Here is a 25,872-nt window from a genome sequence, read left to right as displayed (position 1 = left end):
ATGCAGCTTTATTTTTCTATTTTAATTGTGTGTTAATCCCAACCAGAGACAGATCAGGCAAGATATTTTTAGAAACAAAAGATTGACATCCCAAACATTATGACTAGTGCCTATACCATATTTACTTGCACAATGATCGCACCCCTAAATTTTGTCGTCTAAATTCGATTTTTTTTTTCCCCCGCGTAATGATCGCACCTCGAACTTGCCGCATCGATATGCCGTGTGCCACGCCTAGCCGATGATCATCACCTTTATTATCTGTCGAATGTTGAGTTAATAACTCTTCAAAACTCGCCAACTGCACGCACCAAACATATTTTTAATTTTTGCCCATCGTTAACAGAAGCATGCCATTTAGGATTGCAGTAACGGCGAATGCCACAGTTTTCACTGAATGCCCGCCATGTGTTTTTATGTCTGTGGCAGCTGAACGCGCCTTTACTTCTGCGTTCAAGCTGAAGGCGCTTGATTACGCGCTAGAGCACGGCAATAGCGCTGCCGGCAGACATTTCGGCGTCGACGAAATTCAGATCCGATATTGGAAACCATTTCTGACGAGGTGGTCGTCAAGAGCTTCAAAAAGACTGGCATTTCCAACGCGCTCGACGGAACGGAAGATGACCCTCTGTGGGACAGAGAAGACACTGCCGGTTCCGACAGGGAATCGTGCGGCGACGACACTGACGCCAGTGACCCTTCGGAGTCTGAATAAACGTTAGGGGGTCAGAGAGGTAAAAAATAAAAGTACAGTGTGCCATGCATGTAGCTCCTGTGTAATGCGTGCATTTTATTACAAAGGTAAGCTTTAATTTACTTTCATTTTTGGTTACGTTCATGATAGCTATTGTAAAAATTCTGATTAGTGACTTTTTTGCGTTTTCGATGCTCGGAATATTTTTGCACAAAAAATTTACCCTGCGTAATGATCGCATCCCAAAGTTGGAGTCAATCTTTTCGAAAAAAAAAGTGCGATCATTATGCGAGTATATACGGTACTTGGGGACAAGGTCCTGTGGAAATGAAGGGAAGGCTATGGAACCAAAGTGGACATGTGTCACCGCTGAAGAACATAGTCCCACAAATTTATCTGAGTTTTCATTGCAAAAATCATAAAAAAAACATAATTGTCTACAGGATGCTGTTTATTAAGACACACTGCACGAAGCAAGAATATATTATTTGTTTTGCTTTATCAAGTGTCATTTCACATTTTTGCACATCTCAAGGCGTAGCTCGTTTTAGGTGCATGTCACAGTCAAAATGTCATATTCATGTTAATGTGAGCAGTCGTCACCTTCCAGTTATTTAGATGACTCACCATAAAAATTTTACTCACAAATGGCTGTGTAAGCAGACGTAGCGTATTCTATGCAGTGGCATTATTCCAACACTGCCGTCATTCAAAACACAAGCCGAACCGAACGACTTCGCGGAAGAGTGCATGTGCAGTAGCTCCGCTCTTGTAGGTTTCCCTTCATTGCGACAGAAAGTTGTCTCCGAGTATAAACAAAGTTTAAGAAAGTACACTTTTCAGGAAACTATTTGTGTGTTAAAGATATCATTTGTGAGCGTTAATTGCAGATGCCTGCTATTCAAGACATGCTAGAGCAAAAACAGTTGACACTTTCACGCAGTACAAACAGCACAGATCAGTCAAAAACACAAATGAACTACCTAACAAATGTGCTGAAGCACTATGACTTCTAAATTACTTCCAAACTTCTCATGCATATCACGTTGACCATATGTTATATTACAACATTTATTAACAGCGTGGAGTTTACTCTTACATAACCTCATAAGCATGCAGAAGGAAAAAAAAAGTAAACATTGAAACTCACTGGGTCAAAAGGAGCATCAGCTAAGGCACTGAAGAATTTGCACACAATTCCATGAGCTCGTAAGTGCATCCGGAATGCTGGAACCATGCACTTAGATGCCAAGCCAACAACACTGGAAATAAATGGATAAATAAAATTTATGAAGAACAGCTTCAAGCAAAGCCTGTTTGCCAAGCAACTGCAGCAGGTTTGAGACCCTTTATGTGAGAGATACACCAGGGGCAGTTCTTGTCCCTTATACAAGATGCCTCTCACAAGGAGGGTACCATGTTCGTATATTCAGATCAACCCTATTTTCTATGTATGCACGCTGCAGTCTCTTACACCCTATTGTCTGTTTAACTGCAAAATTATGCATGTCAACAAAGTAGACTAGTGCAAAACCTGCATGAAATCATGCTCAACTCTCTCTGTCTCTAACAGAGTTTATAGGCAACTGAAAGCTTTTTTTTTTTTTTCACTTTTTACTCTTCTGCTACTAGAAGAAAAATATTTCGCTTTACCTCAGGCATCTAGCTCCAATGGGATTGCTAGGCTGCACTCCCTCCAGTAGATAATCAATGTCATCATTGAAATCTTTTGTTTCTCCTGATTCATGGCATTGATAGGCCTTTTTCACATTGCGGACTACTGTATACAGCTGAAAAAAAAAAAACAGGAAAGAAAACACGGCACAGTTGATACATATACAACAGATGTATTCAAGTTGACCTTGAAGCAATGAAGTACAAGACCCTGAACATAATTTTTGCAGGTCATAATTTGATCACTGTCAAACACCGCATACCTTTAGACTCAATATAAAATTACTGAAATTTCACGATTGTCAGAATTTACAATACCTTAAACTGCATGTGAAGGCTGCAACTACACGTGAAGGCTGGACGAATTGTATGAGTGAAGCAGCAACAGGTATTCCGTGAATAAAAAGAAAACAAGAAAAAGGTAGGGACATGAGGATGTACAGGTGCCGCTGAGTCCCGGCTGTCAGAATTTGAAATTGGCAGATTTGAAATTCCTAGACTGAAGGTTTAACTCTCGGTGGTTTTCTTTGTGTATGTACCATATTGAACAGCCCCTTTAGAAACGTTTATACCTACTGGCTGGAGTGTATTGAACTTGCGAATAAGGTACGACTGTATATTTTTTGTCTTTTGGGGATTGGAAGTTTGAAGTATGTAGAGTTTGAGATCGTTGAAGTTGTGTCCTGCTACATTAAAATGCTGTGCCACTGCTTTTGGTAACTTCTTTGCCGTGTCCGCCCGATGAGCGATTTATCTAACATTAACAGGCTGCCCTATTTTGCCAATGTACTGTTTATGACAATATGAACATTCGATCATATAGATTACGTTTTCACTAGTGCAGGTAGAACGATTTTATTTTGATGGGCATAATCACTCCCAATGCTTTTAACTATCGTGTCGTCTTGAAGGTGTTTGCAAGTCTTGTATCTTGGATGGGAGCAAGGTGTTACTTGGGCAGTAGATTGAGAGTTTACTTTTGCATGCACTAACATGTCCTTAAAATTCCTATTGCAAAGATACACGACCTTTGGTACATCGGGAAACGCTTTTCTAAGGTGCTCGCTGCTTGCCAGTACACTCAAACCTCATTATAACAAAGTTGCATATTACACGAAAATAAGTTTGTTATATCTGAAAATTCGTAATAAAGGTTTATTCCTAACACTATATCTATTGCAAAACTATTTTTCGTTTACTTCATTATGACCAATATTTCATTATATCCGGTTTTGTTATATTGAGATTTAAGTGTATTGAATAATACTTAGGAAGGATATTATTTATGTTTGCGAGTGCATTTGAGTGTCTGGTTATAAATGCTGGCGGCTGGCTGGGTTGTGCTAAGGGTTTTTTTTTTTTTCTTAAGTAGAGTTCTTTTCCTATCTAGTTCACATGCTTCATTGTAGACCTTGTTTAGTGTGTCTTGTGGGTAATTTCTTGCAAACTAATGTTTCCTTTAGGTTAGTTAAGTGGTGGACGTATTCAACATTGTCACTACTGATTCTTCTCATACGCCTCACTTGTCTGATAAATATACCTTGTTTGCAGCGTCGCAAGTGGTGACTAGTGTAATGAAGGTATTGTTGGCTGTCTGTCGGTTTTCTGTAAAGCATCGTCTTTAGTTTTCCTGCTTCAATAGATACTGTCGAGTCTAAGAAGTTAATCTAATTGGGAAAATGGTGCATGGTAAATTTAATACTATAGTCAAACTTGTTACAGTGATCAATGAATGCGTTTAGTGCACTTATGCCATGTTCCCATATGATAAATATGTTGTCTATGTAGTGGAGATAGGTAGAAGGCTTTGCTGGAGATGATATCAACAGTTCTGATTCTAAGTGTCCCATAAGAATGTTGGCGTATGTTGGGGCGAAAGGGATTACCATACTAGTGCCATAACATTGTAGGTAGTAGGCCGAATAAAATTCAAAATAATTAAGCATCAGGACTAATTCAAGTAGTGAGAAGTAAACTTCAGCATGTGTCTGCTTGCTTTCTATGAGTGACTTTGACACCGCTTCAATTTCCTCAGTTATAGGTATATTCGTATACAACGACTATACATCTAATTTCACCAGAATGGCTTGATCCGAACGTGTGTTTCATCAATGTTATCTTTGATTATGTGATTATATGATTATGTGGCACACATTGGTGGAGGGCTCTGGATAACTTTGACTACTTAGGGTATTTGCACTGACATAACCGTATGCCTCTTATCTACCACAGTATAACTAGATAAAGACTACACTTGGCTCTCCTTTCACAATTCCACTTTAAAACTTATCAAATTGAAAGTCAGTTTGCCAATGTTCATGGTCATGTAATAGGGTTTTCCATTCAGGCCTTCAGGCCAGCATTGAGCTGGTTTCTTCAGCGCACAAACTGCAATAGGAACTGCCAATCAGAGGTTCGCACTCCTATTTAATTTCATCAGACTAGCCTTAAATCCCCCCTCCCCCTTTTTCCTACACATCCACAAGCAAGATGGGAGGGAATCAACAGGTGAAACCATGAGCTTTCGAACCAAACCAAGACTGCAGCCCTCAGCAGTGGGAAAAAGGAGACACACCTCCAAGAACACAGGCAGTTTTCTGAAAATGTGAGCACTTCTTTTTCGTAGTCTATGTTGACTAAATTACATTTTCATGTACAGTGCACGTTAAGCAAAATCATTTTAATACAGCATAGATAAAGGCAAATACACGAGCCCTGGAGGTGTCAGAACAGGCAGTGCTATTTGTTTCTCTGTAATTTTTACTATACCCATGTGCACAATGTGATTTTCTTTGTGCCCTATACAAAAAGAAGTGAATATACAGCTTCAAATAAAGGTAAGCCTCCTTCAGTCTAATGCCAGACCCACATGGGGAACTTTCACCAGTGTTTGCTGGCATTGTATCTCTTATCATCCCATGAACGGCACAGAGAAGGAACCTTAAAGGGGTGATTGATTGATTGATTTGTGGGGTTTAACGTCCCAAAAACACTATATGATTACGAGAGACGCCGTAGTGGAGGGCTCCGGAAATTTCGACCACCTGGGGTTTTTTAACGTGCACCCAAATCTGAGCACACGGGCCTACAACATTTCCGGCTCCATCAGAAATGCAGCCGCCGCAGCCGGGATTCGAAACCGCGACCTGCGGGTCAGCAGCCGAGTACCTTAGCCACTAGACCACCACGGCGGGGCGACCTTAAAGGGGGTGGTGCCACTGAATTTGTGGCATGCGTGTTCTTTGCTGTGAGCATTTCCTTCAGCTCCAGGAAACATTATACACGCCCCAAGATTCGTGTATTTTCGCTAAAGAATTTAATGGTGCTCCACTTATGTGGACCATTTTCTGTTTCGGTTTCGCGGCGCCGAGTTGAGCAGTGATGTCAATGCATAGGTGGCTTGGTAACGTGACCACACAAGACTGTGACGTACATCGTGCTGAGTTTCATCTGCTCTCACAGATGTGCCACAGAAGCACCAGCAGAAGAAACGCGCTGACAGTCGTCGTGGCCACCTGCAGTAGCATCCAGGCACTGCCAAGGCAAAAGGCAGCCGGAAGAAAACAAAGCGTTTATGTTTACAATGTATGTACAGTACGCTGAAGGAGGAGGGGGCAGCCCCGCTGTTGGACGTGCGCGGCGTCTCTGACCAACGCTGACTAAGTTTCAAGGCCGAAAGGCTGCCGCAGTGACGTCAGAGGGTGGGGGCCCAGTTACGCCGCGAACGTGGCGCAAAGCCTGTGTTTCGTTCACGTTTTAGGAGAACCAACGCTCCCGCTCTCGCAGCTGCTGCGGCTTGATTGGGCCGAATAAAAGATGTGGAAAAAAAGTCTTACTGAGCATGCTCAGTTGGGCAACTGGGCCCCCAACCTCTGACGTCACTGCGGCAGCCTTTCGGCCTTGAAATTTAGTCGGCGTTGCTCTGACGGATGCCTTTGTTGTCAGTAAATGAAGCGTAGTGTCTCTTCGAAAGCACCCAGTGTCCTCGAGCAACGCGCACAGTCTATCCGCAAGGGACGCCAGCACGCTCGTAACAGTAGCCTCATTTCGGAGATGGCGGAGGTCACTCACGTCACTACAAAACTGTGTGACGTCATGACAACTGCCGTTGCTTCTCCTATTCTAAAACGTCAGTGTTCCTGCGCAAGCGATGGGACTAGATCGTGAGAGTGAGCCTTCAGGTACACTTTTAGAAGTGAATTAAAATATATTTTACGCGTTTCTTGTGTCCAACCCTTCACGTGGAGAGTCCTTGCATACAGAGGAAACCCACAAAAGGCTTGGGGTAGCCTCAAAATTTGGTGGCACCACCTCTTTAAAGCTCCGAAAGAAGTATGCAATGTCCGTAAGTGGAACAATAAACATTTCTGATTATAGCTTTCATGTCGTGATTGGTTGATTGATATGTGGGGTGTATTGTCCCAAAACCACCATATGATTATGAGAGACGCCGATGTTTCGACCAACATGTTGTGACTGGGTAGCGCATAAAACACGGACACAATAGACAGAGATGCACAAGCACAAGCACAAGACAGCACAAGGACAAGTGCTACTCTATCTTATGTATCTGTGTCTTATGCGCTACCCAGTTTACCAGCCTGCCAAACTTGCCACACTTATGCCTTCTTTGTAGTTTTGTGGTGTAAAAATATCCAAGGTGCAATATTCAAGAAATGCAATGCCACGAAAAATGGCATTTTCATTTCATTTGCAGCATACTTATGGACATTAGGACCATCACACAGTGCTAACAACGTCGAAGTCCACATTGGCAGAGCCTGTCAAACCATATGACAGGTGCTGCGCAGCGTACGTTATCATGAATATGATGATTTGGCGACCTCGAAATTCTGGGGACTGATAAAGCAGGAGAAGAGAGGGCAGTGAAAATGAAAACAAGTGCATGATTTTGCTTATTGTTTCTCAAGGCCACAGAAACATCATACACTACTGTGAACGATTGCAGTAATTTTTTAAACATTTGCCATTATACAAGTTCACTAAATGGCGTGTGCACATACAGTAATACTTCATTAACTCGAAGTCATAAAAACCAGAGAAAATTTCGAGATAAATGGAATTTCTGGATAAGCAAAGTTGCGCTAACCATTGGGAAAAATGAGCACTTTTAAAAAAAAAATCACTACTACTCACCAGCTCCTAAGTGGCAGTTTATCTTTGTTCTCGTGCAGGTTTAAAAGAGGGAAAAAAATAACATACAAGAGACTTTAACTGGCTGGGTTTTGCTGCGCTGCCAATTTATTTAGCAGAGATAAACTGCCTAATGCTCGTCTGTTTTGCGGTCGTACTCGAGCCTAGGATGGAGTCCTCCAGCTGCTTGATGCATCGCATCAGTCGATCTTCCTCACTGCTGCACTCGGCCTTATTTCCAAGCCATGTCATCAACACCGCTTGAACGTCTGGTAACTTCAACCATTGAACCTGCCCCCGCCGGCTGGAGCTCTGCTGAAATCCATCCAGCACCTTCTGCTTCTTTTTCAGCACCGTCGAAAGCGATGGACAAAGGAATGCCAAACTACTGTGCGACAGTAGATTTCGTTCAGCCTCCTTTCTCCACTTCCTTAATCAGGGGCAACATTTTTTTTTTTTAGCATTAGCGACTCGCACTGCTCTGACGCCATGCCTGCCACACTCACTCTAAGTTACCGATTCTCAAAGTCAGCGAAAAATACGTACCGCCGGTTGGCGCATATTAATGGAAGTCACCCCTCAGGAAAAATCACAAGCACTGCAATCACAGTCAGCGAAAAATCCATACCGCGTGGCTTGCGCAGATGAACGGAAATCTCACCTCAGACAAAATAATGTACACAGCACAAAGCGAACGAGACAAACTGCGCCAAGCGTGGGCAGATGACCACCCTGCTCAGTGCATGTGTCACATGATGCACCACAGGGTTGCTTGACAAAGTTGATATGTTACTGAGCTGAGACTTCGTGCACTTCCCATTAGAGATGCATCAACATAGCGGAAGATGCGGCTAAATAAGAAAAAAAGAAATCGATGGACTTCAGCGTCGCGTGAACCTTGTGAAATGGTCCAGCAGCGAAATTTTTGTTCCACCCCTAGTCAAGATTTCGAGTTATCCGCAATCGGACACAAAAATACTTCTGAGATAAAGAGAAGAATATACGCAGGATTTATAGGAAGATGTTCTGTGCCGCAGAAAATTTTGACTTAGTCGATCTTTTGAGATATGTGAGTTCAAGTTAACGAGGTATGACTGTATTAGCAATTGAACAAAATGTGTGTCCTGTGACAGCAAGTACTAGTAGCCCCTTCTAAATCATGGCATGCTTTTCCGCATAGTAGTGGTGTACTGCATCAGAAGTGGCTTAAAAACATTCTGTACCTGACAGAACAAGGCCAAGAAACTTTAGAACCACTGTACTTTTTTTTTTGCTTTTGTTTTGCTGGGAAGTTGTATAGTGAACTTTACGTTAACGTTATGGTATGCACTTCTGGATTAGATTGGATGATGATGCGTGAACTGAAAGTGTTAACGTGTTCGTCTCTTACTAAAATTTACAGCACAAAGAAAATTTTACGGCTTGTTGACTGTTTTGGCACTGCATGGTGCGATTTCAACAAATTTCTCGGTTCTGGCTCAGCTTGGCGCAAAAGTAAGGAATAGTGTAAAATTGGCCCAATCGGCACATCTGTTGCAGTCGAACTCTGCTACAACGAACACTGCTTCAATAAAATTTCCGCTACAACGAAAAATTCACGGTTCCCCGTCAGCAGTCCATAGGAGTCAATGCCTAAATATTGTCGGCACAACAAGCACTTTTTCTTTGATCGTACCACTTCAACGAAATTCTACAATGCAATTCCAAGCACAGATACTTATTTCTATGCAGTAAACCCAATTTTTAACATTTTGATGCATTTTCAGAGCCTGAATATGCATAAACGAAGTCCAAAACACACGTTGGCACGACCAGAAACCGCCGCTATACCGCCGCTGTTCAGCAAGCATGGGCGCCGTCATTGCTCGATAGCGATGGCAATGAGACTGCTACAACTGCCCTGCTTTAGCCACTGGCTTGCTTTTGAGCCGCAGAAGAACCGAAGCTGATGCTCAGTCGATGGTTTCCTTCACGCAGCTGCTGGGTTGATTGATTGATTTGTGGGGTTTAACGTCCCAAAACCACCATATGATTATGAGAGACGCCGTAGTGGAGGGCTCCGGAAATTTCGACCACCTGGGGTTCTTTAACGTGCACCCAAATCTGAGCACACGGGCCTACAACATTTCCGCCTCCATCGGAAATGCAGCCGCCGCAGCCGGGAATCGAACCCGCGACCTGCGGGTCAGCAGCCGAGTACCTTAGCCACTAGACCACCGCGGCGGGGCACGCAGCTGCTGGGTGCAACCACGGAACGATGCCTTTTTCGATTCCGATGCTTATCATTGCGTTTGCGCTTGGCCAGTGTGGTAACTAATCAGAGCAGATGTTCGTCCGCATTATCGACAAAATAGCTAGCCGCGAGTGATGGATGATAAGAATGGCATAGATAATGCAAAAGTCGCCGCTCCCCGATACCCTGCCTCCATCTCGGCGTTATCGAATACTTTTGATGGCGGACAGCTGCTGGTGTTAACGTGTTAATGCAACTGTTTGGTTCGTTCACGAAGGCGGTTTTAGGCGTTGTTTCAGCGTGCTTTTCAGCATGGCCTTGCTATGCATGGGTGAGAATCATGTCGTGACGCTGCTGGGAAAGAATAGCTAGCAGCGGTTCTTTGTTTTGCTAGCTCAGATCAGCTATATTGTTTCAATTTCACTACAACGAAATTTTTGCTTCAACGAAATTTTTCCCGCGCCCGTCAGTTTCGTTGTAGCGGGGTTCGACTGTATACGCTTTACACCAAGTGCGCGGTCAAAGAGATAGGTGCTATGCATATTGCAAAAGGGTTGGGGTGAGAGCTGCAAATGTGATACGCGAGTTACAGCTGCAAAAATGCTCGGATTGCCACATCAGCCTGGTGAACATGAATTATCTCACAGATCAACTGTCGGCACTGTTCTTGAAAAGTTGTCTGCTGTTCGGGCATTTGTACTATGAGTGCCCTTTCTATGTAGAAGTTGTCCGAGCCCTTCCCATGTTAAAAGTGCTGTGCACGGGCTCAGCAGCATGGCTGCAAACAGTGGCGCTGACAATGGTGCACATGCTTGGGGTGACATAGAATGATGTAACTGACAGCACAGCCAATGGACACTAGTTTTGTTCATTATGGCGAACGGATCTTCATTTTGCCAAGCCATATACAGCTTTGGCTGTATTAATGTTTTTAGGAAATGTATTTTAAAAAAAAGAAAGCTCTATTAATTTTCAGTGTTTTGGATTGAGAGCAATGGCATTGTGTTAAAACCAATGCACAAATAAAATGCTACTATGTATGTAGTGTGACCAAGAATGTGACATAATGAAGCACTAATGTTTTAACTATATAATATAAATGATATAAATAAAATATAAATATAAATATAAATGACCCTAAATGTTGACACATAAGGGATGATAAACAGATAAATACACATCGTAACAATTCATAAAGCGCATAGTATGAATGGTATGCAACCAAAAGAATAACTTACCTTGCTGCTTATCATAGCCCTTTATTCGAAATTTGCTTTAAAAGGATGAAAGTTCACAGCAACCCTTACCTCACGAGCCTCGCGAGGACACTTCACAGATGTTACAGCATCTTTCCAAGGCTGTGATGGTTGATGCACTTCTCTTGTCAGAGCATTGTCACTAAGCGATTCACAAAATTTCTCAGGAGGCTTGTTTCGATCTTGTGCAGCCTGAAATAGTATAAACATAGTAGCCCACATCAACAACTAAACTAAGTCACAAAATATTCACAAGACTCAAAATAATATTTCAATAGTCGATTCAATACACCATTTCCCATAAAACACAAAACTTTTTTCTTTATAAGGCAAAGCTTTGCCGGAGTATTTACCCTAAGCAGTAACACCACATGCATGAAATGCCTGCATGCGACAGCTACTGGAAGCTCTGCTATAGTGCTTTTTTAGGGGGTTGAAGGATGCTATACAGGTGCTGATGCTGATGGAGGACGAGATACACAGGGCGCCAGAAAGTGGCAAGCCTAAGAATACGTACCACATATTGCATATCTCCAGTGACATGGGCCAACATACCAACAACAAAAATGTGAATCACATCTCATTCCCCCTCCCCACTGCCAATGTAGTTAGAAGAAACGTAAAATGCTGTGCTGCACAGCTACAAAAAACACTTTCAGGTGACAAGGTGAACGCGAATGAAAATTTATATGACAGAGCTCGCCAAGGTGTGCAAGTTCCGTTACGCCAGTTGTATATGCCATCAAATTCTGAAAGTTATATAATACGTTTTGTCGCGATTTACGTGAGATTTTATCAAAAACACACTACAAATTCCATTAGGCACTACTTGGCATAGTTAGAGAGCAGGCGACAAATGATGATAATATTGTTGTGGTGTCGCAACTATCACCATCATGAAAGAGGGAAGAGAAAGAAGACAAATTGGTGTTCTGGTTGATAACAATTGATATATATAGTTTAATGGCACAAAGGCCAATTGTGAAGAAGTGCCAAGATGAGAGGTGGAGCTAAAAATGTAGGATCTATTATGATATCTGGAATACAGCTGTCGACTTCTCTGCCAACTGCCACAATGATGATAATAGCCCGCTCTAGATTTTCGTTTCAGTTTTACTCATCAGCAAGCAACAAAGGAATAGGCTTTCACTTACTCAGTAGAATTATTTACTAATATTCAGAATAACAATCATAATCACAATTTTATGTATGTTCTATTTAATGTTCTAATAATTTTTCCATTTTAGAGGCATATTGCCCGATGGACCACTTTTTTCAGGAAGCAAGCACAAGTTGTCAAAATAAAGCTATTGAATTAAGTATTTGCTACGTGCTATTAAAACACAGTTTGCAAACTGTACAGTTCAACCACACTGGCACCTGGTATATTACCACATGATCTTCACCTCAGCAAACATCTAGGCCTTTAACAATCAGGCTTGACAAATTCTCGTCATTGCAGAATGCACAAACAGCAACAATAACTCAAACTCTCCAGCCTAAAATGTGCTTCTCTAAATAGCAAGGGCGATAGAAGCCAAGACAAAAATATCGAACTTTCACGTCTATTTAGCGTGGCAACAGTTATGTGAAGTGGTCCTGAACCACTATTCCGAATTACCATCACGTCAACCGACATAGAAGTTTACTGCCTAAAACTCAATTGATGCGAAAATTTCTCTAATCCGTAAAGAATGTGCCGATTTACAGGAATTCAGTGATGCTACCGTGGTCTTCTGATTTGGAGCAATTTTTGAAGCAGCAAAATTTTCATTTATGATCAGTTTAGAGTAGCCAAATTTTCCATTTTGGAGAAATCTATAGCAGCTAACTTGGAGCAGAAGCAAGTTGCATTTACACTCACATACATGAATAATTATTTGGGGGTTCTTGTGAACGGCTAGCAATATTTTGATTCATTGCAAATCTCATGGAGCTAATCATCTTAGGAGCGCTTCCATGCCTACCGGTTGTGCATGCGCGATCTCTGATGTCAGCGTAGCTCTGGCCGACTGGGCTCGCCCTACGTCATCTCCTGACGCCGACCTCCGACGACAGTGTAGCTCTGACCGACTGGACTTGCTTTACGTCATCTCCCGACGCCAACAAGAGCTCTCGCAAGTGGTGCCCCGTCCTCGGACTCCTGTGACCGTGTTTCCATCTTTCATATCTCTCCTATCCCCTCAATATGTCGTCACTCTCATGCTTTCACGCTTACCTCATCTCTCTTTCTCTCTCTCCACCTTTATTTCTATCCTTTTAATCCCTCCTCACCCCCATCCCTTGTGAGCTACTGTTGAGGTGTCGCTCTTTATAGCAGACAGTTACGAAGCTCACTTTTCTTTTCTTTTCCTTCTTACAACATAACCACTCCCCCCCCCCCCCATTTGAGTTGGTGATGCAAAAATAATGACGTCATGCTATTGAGGAGTGTTGCAACGCGCGCCTCGACGAAGTTACGAAGGGCGACACGAATCTCACCGCTGCAACCACTGTTTCGAAAGACGGCGACGCCAACACGGTCCCGAAAGCGCCACTGCTTCGAACTCCGCCGGGAAGGTCACAAGCCGTTTGGTAGCGTAGGTTTCTCAGCTCGCGACTGCTTCTGCGCAGAGCTGATAGACGAGCGGACGAGACGACGGTGAGTTAAACAAGGTTTATGTACAGCATATATACAGAGGCGTTACCAATTCGGCACTGGGGCCGACAGCTTAGAGACCCGAAGAGCCGAGCTCTCCTCTCTAACACATAGGTCTGCTCTCAAATAGGTCTACTGCTAACACATAGCTCAACTCTGACACACAGCTCAACTCTCTATCACATAGCTCTCTTCTCTGACACACATGTCTGCTCTCCAACAGGTCTGCTGCGACACACGTCTGCTCTCACATAGGACTGCTGCTCGCGACGCGCCGCAGGGCTTCTTTTATATGCACCGGGTGGATTCTTTGAATAACCAAATGTCCAACCAGAAGCGCCGCTGGTCGTGAGGTCGGACTCCTCCAATGGGGTCGCCGCTGAGCCGCGTCATTCTTTCTCATCGAATCTGGAGAGGCTGTGCTGCAGGTGGCTGCACCCAAGGACGAGTGACGTCGCCAGGCATTGCGTCAGACCCGCCAGACAGGAAGGCGCCGGTTGTTTGCTGGACGGGCTCGCGGGCTGAGGTGACTCACTGCACATGCGCGACAGAAAGCCGCCGTCGCGTGTTGACGCCGTTGAGTTGTTCATCGCGTCAGGCGGGCTCGCGTGCTGGCCTTGACACAGATTTCCTTTTTCCGAGACATGGACGTTCGCTGCGGACTCGCAGGCGTAACAGCATTCTCACAAAACTTGTTCAGTAAATATTTTTAAAGCAAATCAACAGAATACTGGTTGAATAAAATTGTACTTCATGAAATAACATTCCAAATACGCCTTTGTGCTTATCCGCAGATATGGTAGACAAATGCTATGACGTGCTGCGCTAGTTGAGACTCGCGCAGTCCCAACTAAGTAAAGATTACTTCAAGGATAAAGAAATGTTCTTTTTCTTCGCAACCGATTATACTACTGGACATCACATGACATCATTCAGCTGGTGTCATAAAGCCAAACTCCGCCAGGACTCATCTCTCTGTGCTGAAACTACACCACTCAACAAATTTTTCTATTGCAGCGATGTTTTATGTGGCTACGGCATTCTGTCTATAGGGAACCAGCGCTGAAATTCCACGGTCGCCCCGGCGGTCAAAGTACACACTTCTCAGGCGCTCCCGCAGACAAGAGTGGCGGCTAGTAGAGGCGGTGCAGGCGCACATCGTTATACAAAACCAAAGAGCGCTGGCGGTACTGCTGCGTATTTAAGCCCAACAATATGTGGAAAGAGGACAGACATATCGAGGAAAGGGAGAACGTAGAAAGAGGAGGCCACATTGCATTCAAGCCATCAAACAAGCAAAGTGTTTTCTGCTCTCGCTGTCCTGTCTAGTTCTGTCGGGCTCATTTCTAAACCGATTGGCGTGTGTCTGCTATATTCATTCGATAGCGAAGACGGCCACCAGTGGAAACCAGGGCCAAACAGTCGAACCTAAATGATGTTTTGCCGAAAATAAAACCAGCTTACTATGCAACATACGGCATTCGTAATCTTTTATCTGGCCAACTGAGCGCTGAGTAGTGCACGTCAGGATCTAACAAAGTTTCTCATACATCCATCCATCCATCCATCTGACCACAACCACCAAACTCCATCAGCTGCCACTGCGTGAAATGAATGATACGATAGGTAGGTAGTCAATTCATTTATAAACAGTTGGATGTAAAAGAAGCTGCGTTGTCGACAATATTTCTACAGGGGCACATTTGCCAACGCCTCTGAACTATTATAAAAGATACTCTCGTGGTGAACACTCTATGCTTCTGTTTAACTTAATTTGTGCAAAAGTTAGGGTTCTTGTTACGAACAAAGCAGCGGATTATTCCAAGCTTAGCTTTGAGGAGTCAGCCGATGTGGTAAGCTTTTTTTTCTCACTGGCAGCCGTGACTAAGTAACATCCAAACTTATGCCTTGGTAGAGAGGTATCAAATGTTTTCGATTTTTACTCGTCGTTTAGTTCACCTAACGCACAGTTTTCAGTTTGTCCGCTTGCCTGTATCAGCTTAAAATAAAGGTCTCTGTTCAACATCGATAATAGCTAGGCTTTCATGCGCCAAAGAAGATATCATTTCGAGGGACGCTGTAGTGTGTGTATCAAGATTGTGACCACTTTGGGCTCTGTTTGTATTCTACCACATCGAAGTACGGCCACTGTGGTCGGTAATCTATCCCACACCCTCAAGCATAGCAGCGCGACAAAACACATGCTATGGTGCCATGGTGGTTTGCTTGATCAATGTCCCCGTTCATACATACCGCGAATAGGGCGTACATATGATACCAGAAAAAAAATTGAAGCAGCTACCACTTACTCTGTTTTTGTTCGTTTCTACTTGGGAAGTAAAAACAGCACAAAAATATAGACAAGGACAGAGGAAGAAACGACACCGCACTGAACTCGCAACTAAACTTTATTGAAAGATACACACACATATATCAAGCATTCGACCCGGTCACGTGGAAAACCAAAGGCGTCTGCACATAAAAGCAAGCAAGGTACACAACAAGCCTAATCATAATGATCATCAACACGTGGGTAACAACCATAAAAAAAAAAAACCCCAAAAAACACACCTTCCTACTTGCCAAAAGCATACGCAACGGTCCCTAACAAACCAACAATCACTTTAACATGGCCGCGCTGAACCCAGGTACTGAACTTCTTTTTCCCCGAGGGCCACAGACGGCTTGCTTACACACCTTTCCCCCTCCTTTTCAATGAAAGGAGCCTCCATCACTTCCCTGGTGCACTTGTCCCGATGTCCAAACAAACAAGTGGCTTTATCTGCCAAAGGTTGGCAGCCACACTCCCTACAATGCAGGTGCAACCCGCCAGCAGCCGTTAAAGAGATTAAGTCTTCTTTTAGTCTCGCGTTAATGCACCGCCCGGTTTGTCCTATATAAACCTCCCCGCATGACAATGGCAACATATATACAACACACGATTTACACTGAACATATCTATTTTTCGATGTGGTCGGTACTACATTGAAGTACGGCCACCGCCCGGTTTGTCCTAAGTAAAGCTCCCCGCATGACAATCGCAACATACATACAGCACACGATTTGCACTGAACATATCTATTTTTTCTCTTCTCCGGACAGTACGAGCACGTCTTTCGTAAACCCGAACTCCTTTTATGCATGAGGAGCAAATGGAGGACAACTTCTTGGGAGCGGACATCATCACACGCACCCCATACCTACTGGCCACATTTTTCAAGCAATGTGAAAACTTGTGCACGTAGGGTACCACAACCGATTTCATTGCGCACGCGCTCTGTTCTCCTGTGCGTATCACTTACGCCTTTGACCCACTTGATTAGCTTTTGACAACTCCTCAAGATTTCCTTATCAGAGTAGCCCGCCAACTTCAGCCTCTCAACCTGGCTCATGAAACTTTCTTTCAACGCATGCGCGCAAGTTTTCAGTAGCGCACCTCGCAGCGCAGCATAAATAATGGCGGACTTAACTATCTTAGAATGGCCTGAGGTGAACGGCAAGATACCCTTTACAGGTCAGGGCTTGTACCGCCAACACAAATGTTCCTCGTGAGACCGCATTCTAATATCAAGAAATTGAAACTCTCCTTTTTCAGGCAGCTCATAGTGAACTGAGGCCCATGGCCAGAATCCTTAAAAAAGTTTAATATGTCAGCTCTCATGCTATGCTGACTGTTCGTTTTCATTACAACAAGAAAATCATCAACATACCGAAAAATGCGGCAGGACATATTTAACAATTTATCGGCAATGGACCTGTCGACTTGTCCCAGGAAAATATTACTTAAAACTGGTTTTCTTCCCTTAAACTTGTGACGGCACATACCGATACTAATCTTGATAGGAAAACATAACTTTGCGGCCTAAGCTATCTTTAAACGAACTGCTCATAACTACGGCCCCTAACTTAATGCGGTGGAAAATTTGGAATTCTGGAATTCCAGATAGAGAAATCTGCAATATTCCACGGCAACTCTAAACATGCAAAATGCTGTGGCAATAATGAACACGTAACAACTTATTTATCACACTTTCAGGCTTGCAACATGCCTGCAATAATTAAAATTGGAGAAAGCTGTTGTGGCACAGCATCAGATGGTGCTTGGTGCTCTCTTCACTTAGAGAGTGACGCTTGTGGGAGACAATGTCACCATAGCGACTAAATGATCTCTCTGCATCAACAGAGTTGATTGGTATCGCCAAGTATTTCAAGGCGATAGATGAAAGGGTTGGAGTAAGCTGCTCCATCCCTGCCCAGAAAGCCAGGATATCGAAGTCTGTTCCTGGATTTTGTTGCTTGGACACAAATGGAGCCATTCCCTGTCACTGGTCTTCAGTTCTTGTGCAGTCTTCAGGTAAATCTACCGTTCGACAGCTAGAGCAAGTGATTCTTCTGCAAGCTGAGGCACGCCTGTCAATTTTGTCTTCTGTGGAAGACACCAAACTTGCAGAGGATCCAAGCACCCAACATCCTTGAAGAATTGCCACGTATTGGACTTCTCCAAGTATACCTGTGCTTTGTTAGCCACTTTGGTCATTGCAGCCTTCATCTTGCTTTCAATTTGATTGGCCTCATTATGTGCAACATTTTCTCTCTTCAGTTGTGTTGCAAAATCCTCCTTTGAAGCTGCTTCAAGGTACCCCCAAAGCGTAAACAATGCATTGTACGCTTTGTGGCAGGCTACGGGCTGATCTTCTGCTGCTTTCAGCAAGCTGGAAACTTTTTTCCCAAATACCGCAATGCACCGCATGCTGTACCCGAGCTCAGTCGAGTCTTCACTAAGCAGTTCCAGAAGCGAATCAACACACGCTGCTTCACCATACTTCTGGTGGACTTGCTGAAGCAATGGATAGTGCTCGAAGCAGGCAGAATGTTGTACCACAGCCTCAATCCATGAATTCTACCTGCTTTGGACAGGTGCTGGCGGTGCTTTGGCACACTGAACTCTGCACTCTTCCAGATGCGATTTGTAGAAAGCTCTCTTTCTACTCGACAGGCGGAAGGCCTTCTTCATACAAGCGACAAACTTGTTCACTAAGAGAAAAGATGCCTGCAGTGTGCTGCCAACAATGTTCACTGTATGGGCTACACACGTAATGTGAACAGCACCTTCACAAAGTGGCTTTATGCACTCCTTAAAGGACTTAAGTGGTGTTATCGCTAACAAAGCCCGATACATCCTCAAATTCAACTCCATACCTCGTGAGTGTTCTTGTCACATAACGGATGAGCTCACTTCATCCACGAATTTCACTTCCACAAGTACAGGTTGTAGTGCAGCATTCGCCGTTCTGGCCGACTGAACGAACAACACGTTCACAACCGATTTTGATCGGTCGTCGGTGGTTTCGTCTATAATTACAGACACTGTGGTGCCTTGAAACATAGCTATCAAATTTGCCTCGTGCTTCTCGAACAATTCTGGAAGTCGGCGGCGGAGCGCGTCAGATCCAGGCACCGATCCGCCATTCCGAACGTGTGTCTGCAGAAATGTTCTCAGTTTCGGATTGTCCACCTTCTCAAGGAAAATATTTGCGGATATCAATCCATCCAAGAACTCGAGCACAACATCGTTCCTCACTTCACTAGCCGTGATTGCGGATTCCAGCGTTTGCAGTCTACTTTGCTTCCTCGGCGCTCCTGAACCTCCGGCTCCATCTTCCGATGATTCTTTGCCGCTTTTTCGCTTAGAGGAATCCCTTGTTCAGACATTCTTGCGATGACGATTGCTTTCGATGTGCTCGTCAATAGACGATTTGCGACGATGGTCAACTGCTCTTGTGCAGGCCCGGCAAAATAGCACACCTCCATCTCCGTAAAACTCTGCGTACTTGTATTCTCGAGCGCGTTCCCTGGCAGTCTTTTTACTTAAATGTGACCCTCCGGTTTTTGTCCATCGTAACTGGCGGAGGTATATGAGGTGAATCTTGTTGTGCGACCTCACCTTCATCGGCCGCGCCGGCTAGTTTCCCGGCGGTGGTGGTGGCGACCGCCGCCGTAGAGATTAAGGAGAGCGATGTGTTCAGCCAGGCGGAGGTGTCAAACTGCGGTTAGAAGCGGGGGAGGTTCCACCACGGCTCCCTTGTTGTAGGGTGCTATTGGGATACGTAGACCACCGGGGATCGTCACAATAATTGTGGCCACCGCGAGGAGGTCTTGACAATGGCTCGTATCTTGATGTCATCTCTCTGCCAACGGCAGAACTGAGCAATGTGTCCTGGAGCACCACAGCTGTAGCACACAGGAGGTTGACGATATGCATTTTGGAAAGCATCGTGAGGGCGTGGTGACACAGGTGCGTATTCGTTCGGGTTCTGATAGTCGGCGGCCAGCTGTCGAGGGTAACTGAAGCAGCGCTGGTGCCTGGTGTCTTGGTAGTGACTGCGCTACGGCCGCGGTGGTGTGCCAGAAACGTAGTTGTACTCCTTGATGCCTGCTGCAGCAATGGAAACAGGATGTTCATGCTGGTCTGGAACCGGCAAGGGTGTAGCTTTGCAAGGCGTCGCGCGAGTGTGTCGACTGAGTTCTTCACGCACGATCTCGCATATTGTAGACGCAAGATCAGAAGGCGCGTAGTTGTCAACACTCGCTACCGTGGTCACATTAGGTAATCGACCAGATTTAGGAGCAATGCGCCTCATTTTCAGCGTCTCAAACGTGTGACAGTGCTATATGACATCGGCTACTGTACCAATGCTATCTTTGCCGATAAGAAAGTGATAAACATCCTCTGCGATGCCCTTCAACACGTGGCCGACTTTGTCCTCCTCGGACATGCAAGAGTTAGCGGTCTTGCATAGTTTCAGGATCGCCTCGATGTACATCGTGCACGTTTCGCCTGGGACCTGGGCTCTTTGCAGCAGCGTTTGTTCGGCTTGCTTCCTTTTTGCCACGGTGTCCCCGAAACACTCCTTGATTTCGGACATGAAGCGTTCCCACGTTGTGAGGGCGTCCTCATGGTCATACCATGTGAGCGCCGTGTCCCTCAAGAAGAACACCACATTAGTCAACTGAGTTTCCGCGTCCCTAGAGTAGTAGTGGCTCACCCATTTGTAATGTTAGATCCACTCGTCCACGTTTTCGCCAGATTTGCCCCCGAAAGGACGGGGCTCTATCAGAACCTGACGCTGCAAAATATTACTTTTTTTTTTTTTTGGAGGGGCCAGCTTGATTTGAAGGTACAGAGGGAGGGGGTCATTTTGCACTACAATATTTACTCGCATAATTTGCACACTTTTTTCGCTATTTTCGAGGCCCCAAGAAGGGGGTGTGAAAATCACAAGGGGATTTTGCGAGCGCATACAAAATATTGTGTCACAGTCCTAACACACCCAGTATATATATTTAAGAAAAAATAAATAAAGTGGAGCACAAGGAAAGCATACTTGATAATATTGAAAGAATTAGCGTGTACTTTAACCAGTCAGATTCGGTCACGCACGGTCTACCGAAAATCACTGATCGCGAAGTCTGATTAGGAATCATTGTCGCGGCTGCTGCCACCGCCCTCCCAAAGCAAATTGTCCTCGGTTGCATCGAGCGCATTCGAAAGCCCATTTTCTTGAAGCTCTATCAATAATGCTAAGAGAAACTAGGTCTGACGATACATAACTGAAAAGGCCTCCTTCAACGGCAGGAAACTTGCATTAGCAAGCACGCACTTTCCTGCTTTCTTGCATATCGATATCACACCAGTTGTCACATTGAAGTACGTCTTCTTGAAGTGCTTTGCGGCAGGATGCTTCCCGTTTTCTTCGGCAAAATTCACAACTGCGTGCTTGAATTTTGCCGTATATATAATTACCGTAGCGCATCGCGAAAAACCGTCAAAGCACATCGACTGGATGGCGAAACCTAAACTTCCAAAATCGACCTAGCGTGCATTGCAGAGAACGAGGGAAACAGTTGGTGCGACAGGCCCTCGCACGTCTCCGGTGCACAAAGTCCTTCGTGCAGTGACGCGAGCGTGCATCTATTTATTTTATTAGAATACCCTCAGGGCCCGTAGGGCATTACAGAGGGGGTGGGTACAACATTTATAACACACAAGAAAAAAGAGACAAAATAAAGAAACAAGTGTCAGATGCGCAAATCAGGAAGGCAACATAAGTCAACTAAAAATGTATAAGTAAGAATTCAAGCACATACAAGACAAAGATAGATAATGGAAACTGCGTATAGTTACAAGCATTGCTGAGAAATTGCAGTCTTGAATAACAAAGGGTCTGTTATTGTTACAACGGAAGAGGGAAGGTGGTTCCAATCGGCGGCTGTTTTCGGTAAGAAGGCTGCTGAAAAGAATTTGGTGCGGCAAAACGGAATGGCAACCTTATGCTGGTGATCAATGCGCGATGAGTGGTATGACGGTTGTGAAATGAGGTCTCGCTTCATTGATGGATTGTGAAAAAATATCTTATGAAAAAAATGCAGTCGCGCCAGTTTCCTCCGGACAGTTAAATTGGGTAGGTCAAGGTTAGATTTCATTTCTGATATGCTAGCAGTACGGGAATAATTAGAACAAATAAACCGAACTGAGCGGTTCTGAACAGATTCTAACGCGTTAATTAAATTTTGCTGCACGGGATCCCATATAGCATTGTGCATTGTTATATCAATTTTGACTTTAAGGGTGTGATCGCTGGCATGCTTGCTATTTTGACAGGCATTAAAGACGGCTGGTATACCATTGTCGCCATTACTGCGGTGGAAAAAGATTGGAAGAATGGGGGAGGCAAAGGCTCGAGCAGTTCTAGCAACTCATCAGTAGGTTTGTGTTCGGGTGCGGTATTCTAGGGACCCTAGTTCGGTGAAGTCCTTGGAAGAAGGGACTTCGCACTCGCAGCCTTTTGACTGTGCTCATATACTCAGCGAGGCGCGCACTCGGCCGAAGCATTGAAACATGCTTCGAAAGGTCCGAAGATGCGCGAGCTGACGAGCTGGCTCGGGCGGGTCGGAGAGCGCGAAATCGGTGAGTAAATATTTTTTTTTTTTCCAAAAAACTGGCAAAATTTTAGGGGTGCACAAATTTTGCGAAATCGCAAATTATGCGCGTAAATACGGTATATATGCCTAGGCAAAAAAAATTCCACGAAGGGAGGTGTCCTGATGTGCCCCTCACTCCTCTGGCTGCGCCACTGGCCGTGACTATCATGTTTTGCGTAATGTCCAAATTGATAACACCCCCTGCGCATTGTTTTTTAGACACTGGTAAAAGTGCATGAATGGGGGCAATGAAAGCGACTAGAGATAAAAAAGCCAACCGATCTCTTTCCACAGAGGACGGATGCGATAACATCACATACCCCGCATATCAGGCGCTCCTCGACTGTTACTCTAGCAGAGAGGAACAAGCCGCCGGTCTTCAATGCACAGGAAAGAACTAGGACAGCAAGAAGGGGGGGGGGGACATCGTTATATCAATTTTGACTTTAAGGGTGTGATCGCTGGCATGCTTGCTATTTTGACAGGCATTAAAGACGGCTGGTATACCCTTCTACCTTGTACTCTCAACGCAAACTGACTGGGCAAAAGTGCTTCGCTTTCTAGAACGGCCATCTAGGGCATTGAGCCTTGATCACAAGGCAGCCAAACCATAGTCACACCATTTTGGAGGTCCTTCGTACGCGCCTTTCATAAATTCACACTTATCTAGACCAGCCGAGCGCATGCCTGCCGACACTGTTGTTGGCCGCGGTTTCTATCTCACGTTAGCTACAAGCTTTCGTTCATCCTTGCATTATAGAAGAATGTCTTAACACGCAGTACGACCATGTTTGGTATCATTACAGCGTCTCTCTTTACATGCTTCTAAAGAAAAAAAAAAAGAATCTCGAGCAACCAGCTGGGCGCTCTAGACAAGTGTGATTCAATTGTACATGCATCGGTGTGCAAGAGAAGTTCCGGGGTTCTCTAGTCATCCAAGTCGCTGCACGGATATCGAACACTGCGCGTGCAGCATGTTTTCTGCACGTGCGCGGTCCTTCAAAATGGCAACCCCGCCGCTAGTGCTCCTCGCAGATGACGTCAAGCCTTATCATTTGGTATAACAGTAAAATTTCTTGGTATCGTATTCATTGCTAAGAGCTTTAGCGAAAATAACTAAATTTATTTTTTGGACCCGATGTCGCATCACTCAACAGAACACTGGCTAAAAGGATAATGACTACCCCAGGTGACGAAACAGTTTTCGTTCTGTCATTTATCTAAACGCGAAGCAGACGTTCGTAACCTAGAACGTTTACGAGCACTCTCATTGTGCCACGAGATACAGCCCGCGCCAGTGACTGCGCCCTTCGAGCGACCCAGCCTCCCCCACCCAAGAAATAAATGAGATACCGTGATGTTAATTTTTTTTTTTATCCGTCAGCTACTGACCCTGGAAAGCGAGGGGTGTAGGTGTAACATGGCGTAGCCGTTTCACAGTGAGCCTATTGACAAGAGCTGCCAGCGATGGCCCCACTAATTAAAGCTGCACGTATTAAAACCGAATCGCAGCTGCTCCGACCAGGAGGCATGCTTTCATTAATGAGATGACATTTTAAAAATAAGCACGCGAAAATTTTTTGTATATAGACTAGCAATCTCAAGATCAAAAGGGCAGGGTCTTTTCGGCGCTTTTACCGCAATAGGAAATACAAAGGCGGACGTGCTGGTGAAACGCATTACGAAAAAGCTCTTCCGAATGAATCTCCAGGAATTAAGTATATTAGAGGAAAAGTGTCCACGTGTTCCCACCGTTCACACATTCTGTGGATGCAAAGCACAGAAAATTAGATCACAATGTCCAGAAGTAGACGTGACAAACATTCTGGCGGCACGCATAAAGTTATTAGTAAACATCGCTTCAATTACATGCCACACAACTCTTCAAACGAGCTATAAGCAGCGTTCCTAGAACGAACGACATCTGCCGATAAATCGCCGCCGCAGTTTCACGCTACCAATTGGACTAGACGTCACAAGCCCCTGCGGACTTGCACAACAAAAGTTGCGTTGGCACCAATTATAGCATCGTGGATTATTTAGGACGCACGCGCAACCGCTGTTTATTCATCAAAATAACTCTAGGTACGTGATTGTGACTTTGGTAGCCCCGAGAAAAAGGTGCACATGTTTTGACGCGCCAGCGTGGATATTTCCCGTGATAGATTCTTCCAAATCCAACTTTGGCACAGTTTGGCACAATTTTTGCCGATATTATCAGGATGGCATAGTAAATTTGATTTGGCACATTTTGGAGCAATTGGTGCAGGAGTGGGATCACTGGCGGCTGCTCCAACCAGGAGGCATGCTTTTACTAAAGAGATGGCATTTTAATAAAAGCACACAAAAATTTTGAGTCTGACCCTAGAAATTTGGAGTGCGAAAGGGCATGTTTTTTTGGGGGCTATTAGTGCAACAGCGATTACAAACACGGATGTGCTGGTGGACGGAATTATGACAAAGCACTTCAGGAGGAATATCCATGAATAAAATTTATTAAAAGGAAAGTGTCAACGCGTTCCCACCATTCACGTGTTCTCCTGTGCACGCCAAGCCCAGAAAATTAGACTGCGATGTACAGAAGCAGACGTGACAGACATTCTGGCTTACGTGTCGTGCAACTTAAAACGAGTTGTCAGCAGCGTGCCTAAAACAGACGACGTCGGCCGATACACGACTGGACTTGCCCTTGTGGAGAGGGCGTTTCGCCGTGAAGCGGATTTGCAAAACAGAAGTTGCGTTGGCACTACACATAGCATTCTGGATTACTTAAGACGCACTCGAGATTGCTGTTTATTCAGCAGAATAATTCTAGGTACGTGATTGTGACTTTAGTGGCCCCAAGAACAAGGTACACACGTTCTGGCGTGCCGGCGTGGCTATTGCCGGTGATATATGCTCCCAAATCGGACTTTGGTGCACTTAGACGCAATTTTCGTCAATGTTATTAGGATGGTGCAGTTGTCTGACTTCACCCTCTTTGGCGCAGTTGGTGCAGGAGTGGAATCACTGGGGGATCATCGCAAGTTTTAGACCTCTCTCTTCTTGTCCTGACAAGCGCACTGGAAGCTACACAGGGAGGGATGGCATGGGAGAATGAAGTTATGTCAGGCATTTGCCAACAGCATGCTAATGCTATTTGTTAAGAAGCAACACCCAGCCGTAGATGCTGGCCGCTCCAAGCGCAGGCCTCTGTGTGAAAGAACCCCTGTGAAACCCAAACTGCAATGAACAGACCTCC

General features: G+C 44.7%; 1 protein-coding gene and 1 pseudogene across 1 annotated transcript in view; both read right to left on the bottom strand.

Annotated features, from left to right (window-relative positions):
• The window catches only part of wapl (cohesin release factor wings apart-like), a 187,609-nt gene that overhangs the window by 135,060 nt on the left and 26,677 nt on the right, over positions 1–25,872 (bottom strand). Inside the window, exons 5-7 of the mRNA XM_037435863.2 lie at positions 11,063–11,203; positions 2,348–2,484; positions 1,845–1,956 (exon numbers count right to left, since the gene is read on the bottom strand). Coding sequence (XP_037291760.1) covers positions 1,845–1,956; positions 2,348–2,484; positions 11,063–11,203 — 390 coding nt within the window. The remainder of the gene's footprint in view (positions 1–1,844; positions 1,957–2,347; positions 2,485–11,062; positions 11,204–25,872) is intronic.
• Positions 11,105–25,868, bottom strand: LOC142776022 (uncharacterized; annotated as a pseudogene).

The sequence above is a fragment of the Rhipicephalus microplus genome, chromosome X, assembly GCF_043290135.1.
Source record: "Rhipicephalus microplus isolate Deutch F79 chromosome X, USDA_Rmic, whole genome shotgun sequence".
NCBI classification, from domain to species: Eukaryota; Metazoa; Arthropoda; class Arachnida; order Ixodida; family Ixodidae; genus Rhipicephalus; species Rhipicephalus microplus.
The sequence above is the reverse complement of the archived record's forward strand: the minus strand, read 5'-3'. Positions and strand labels throughout refer to the sequence as shown.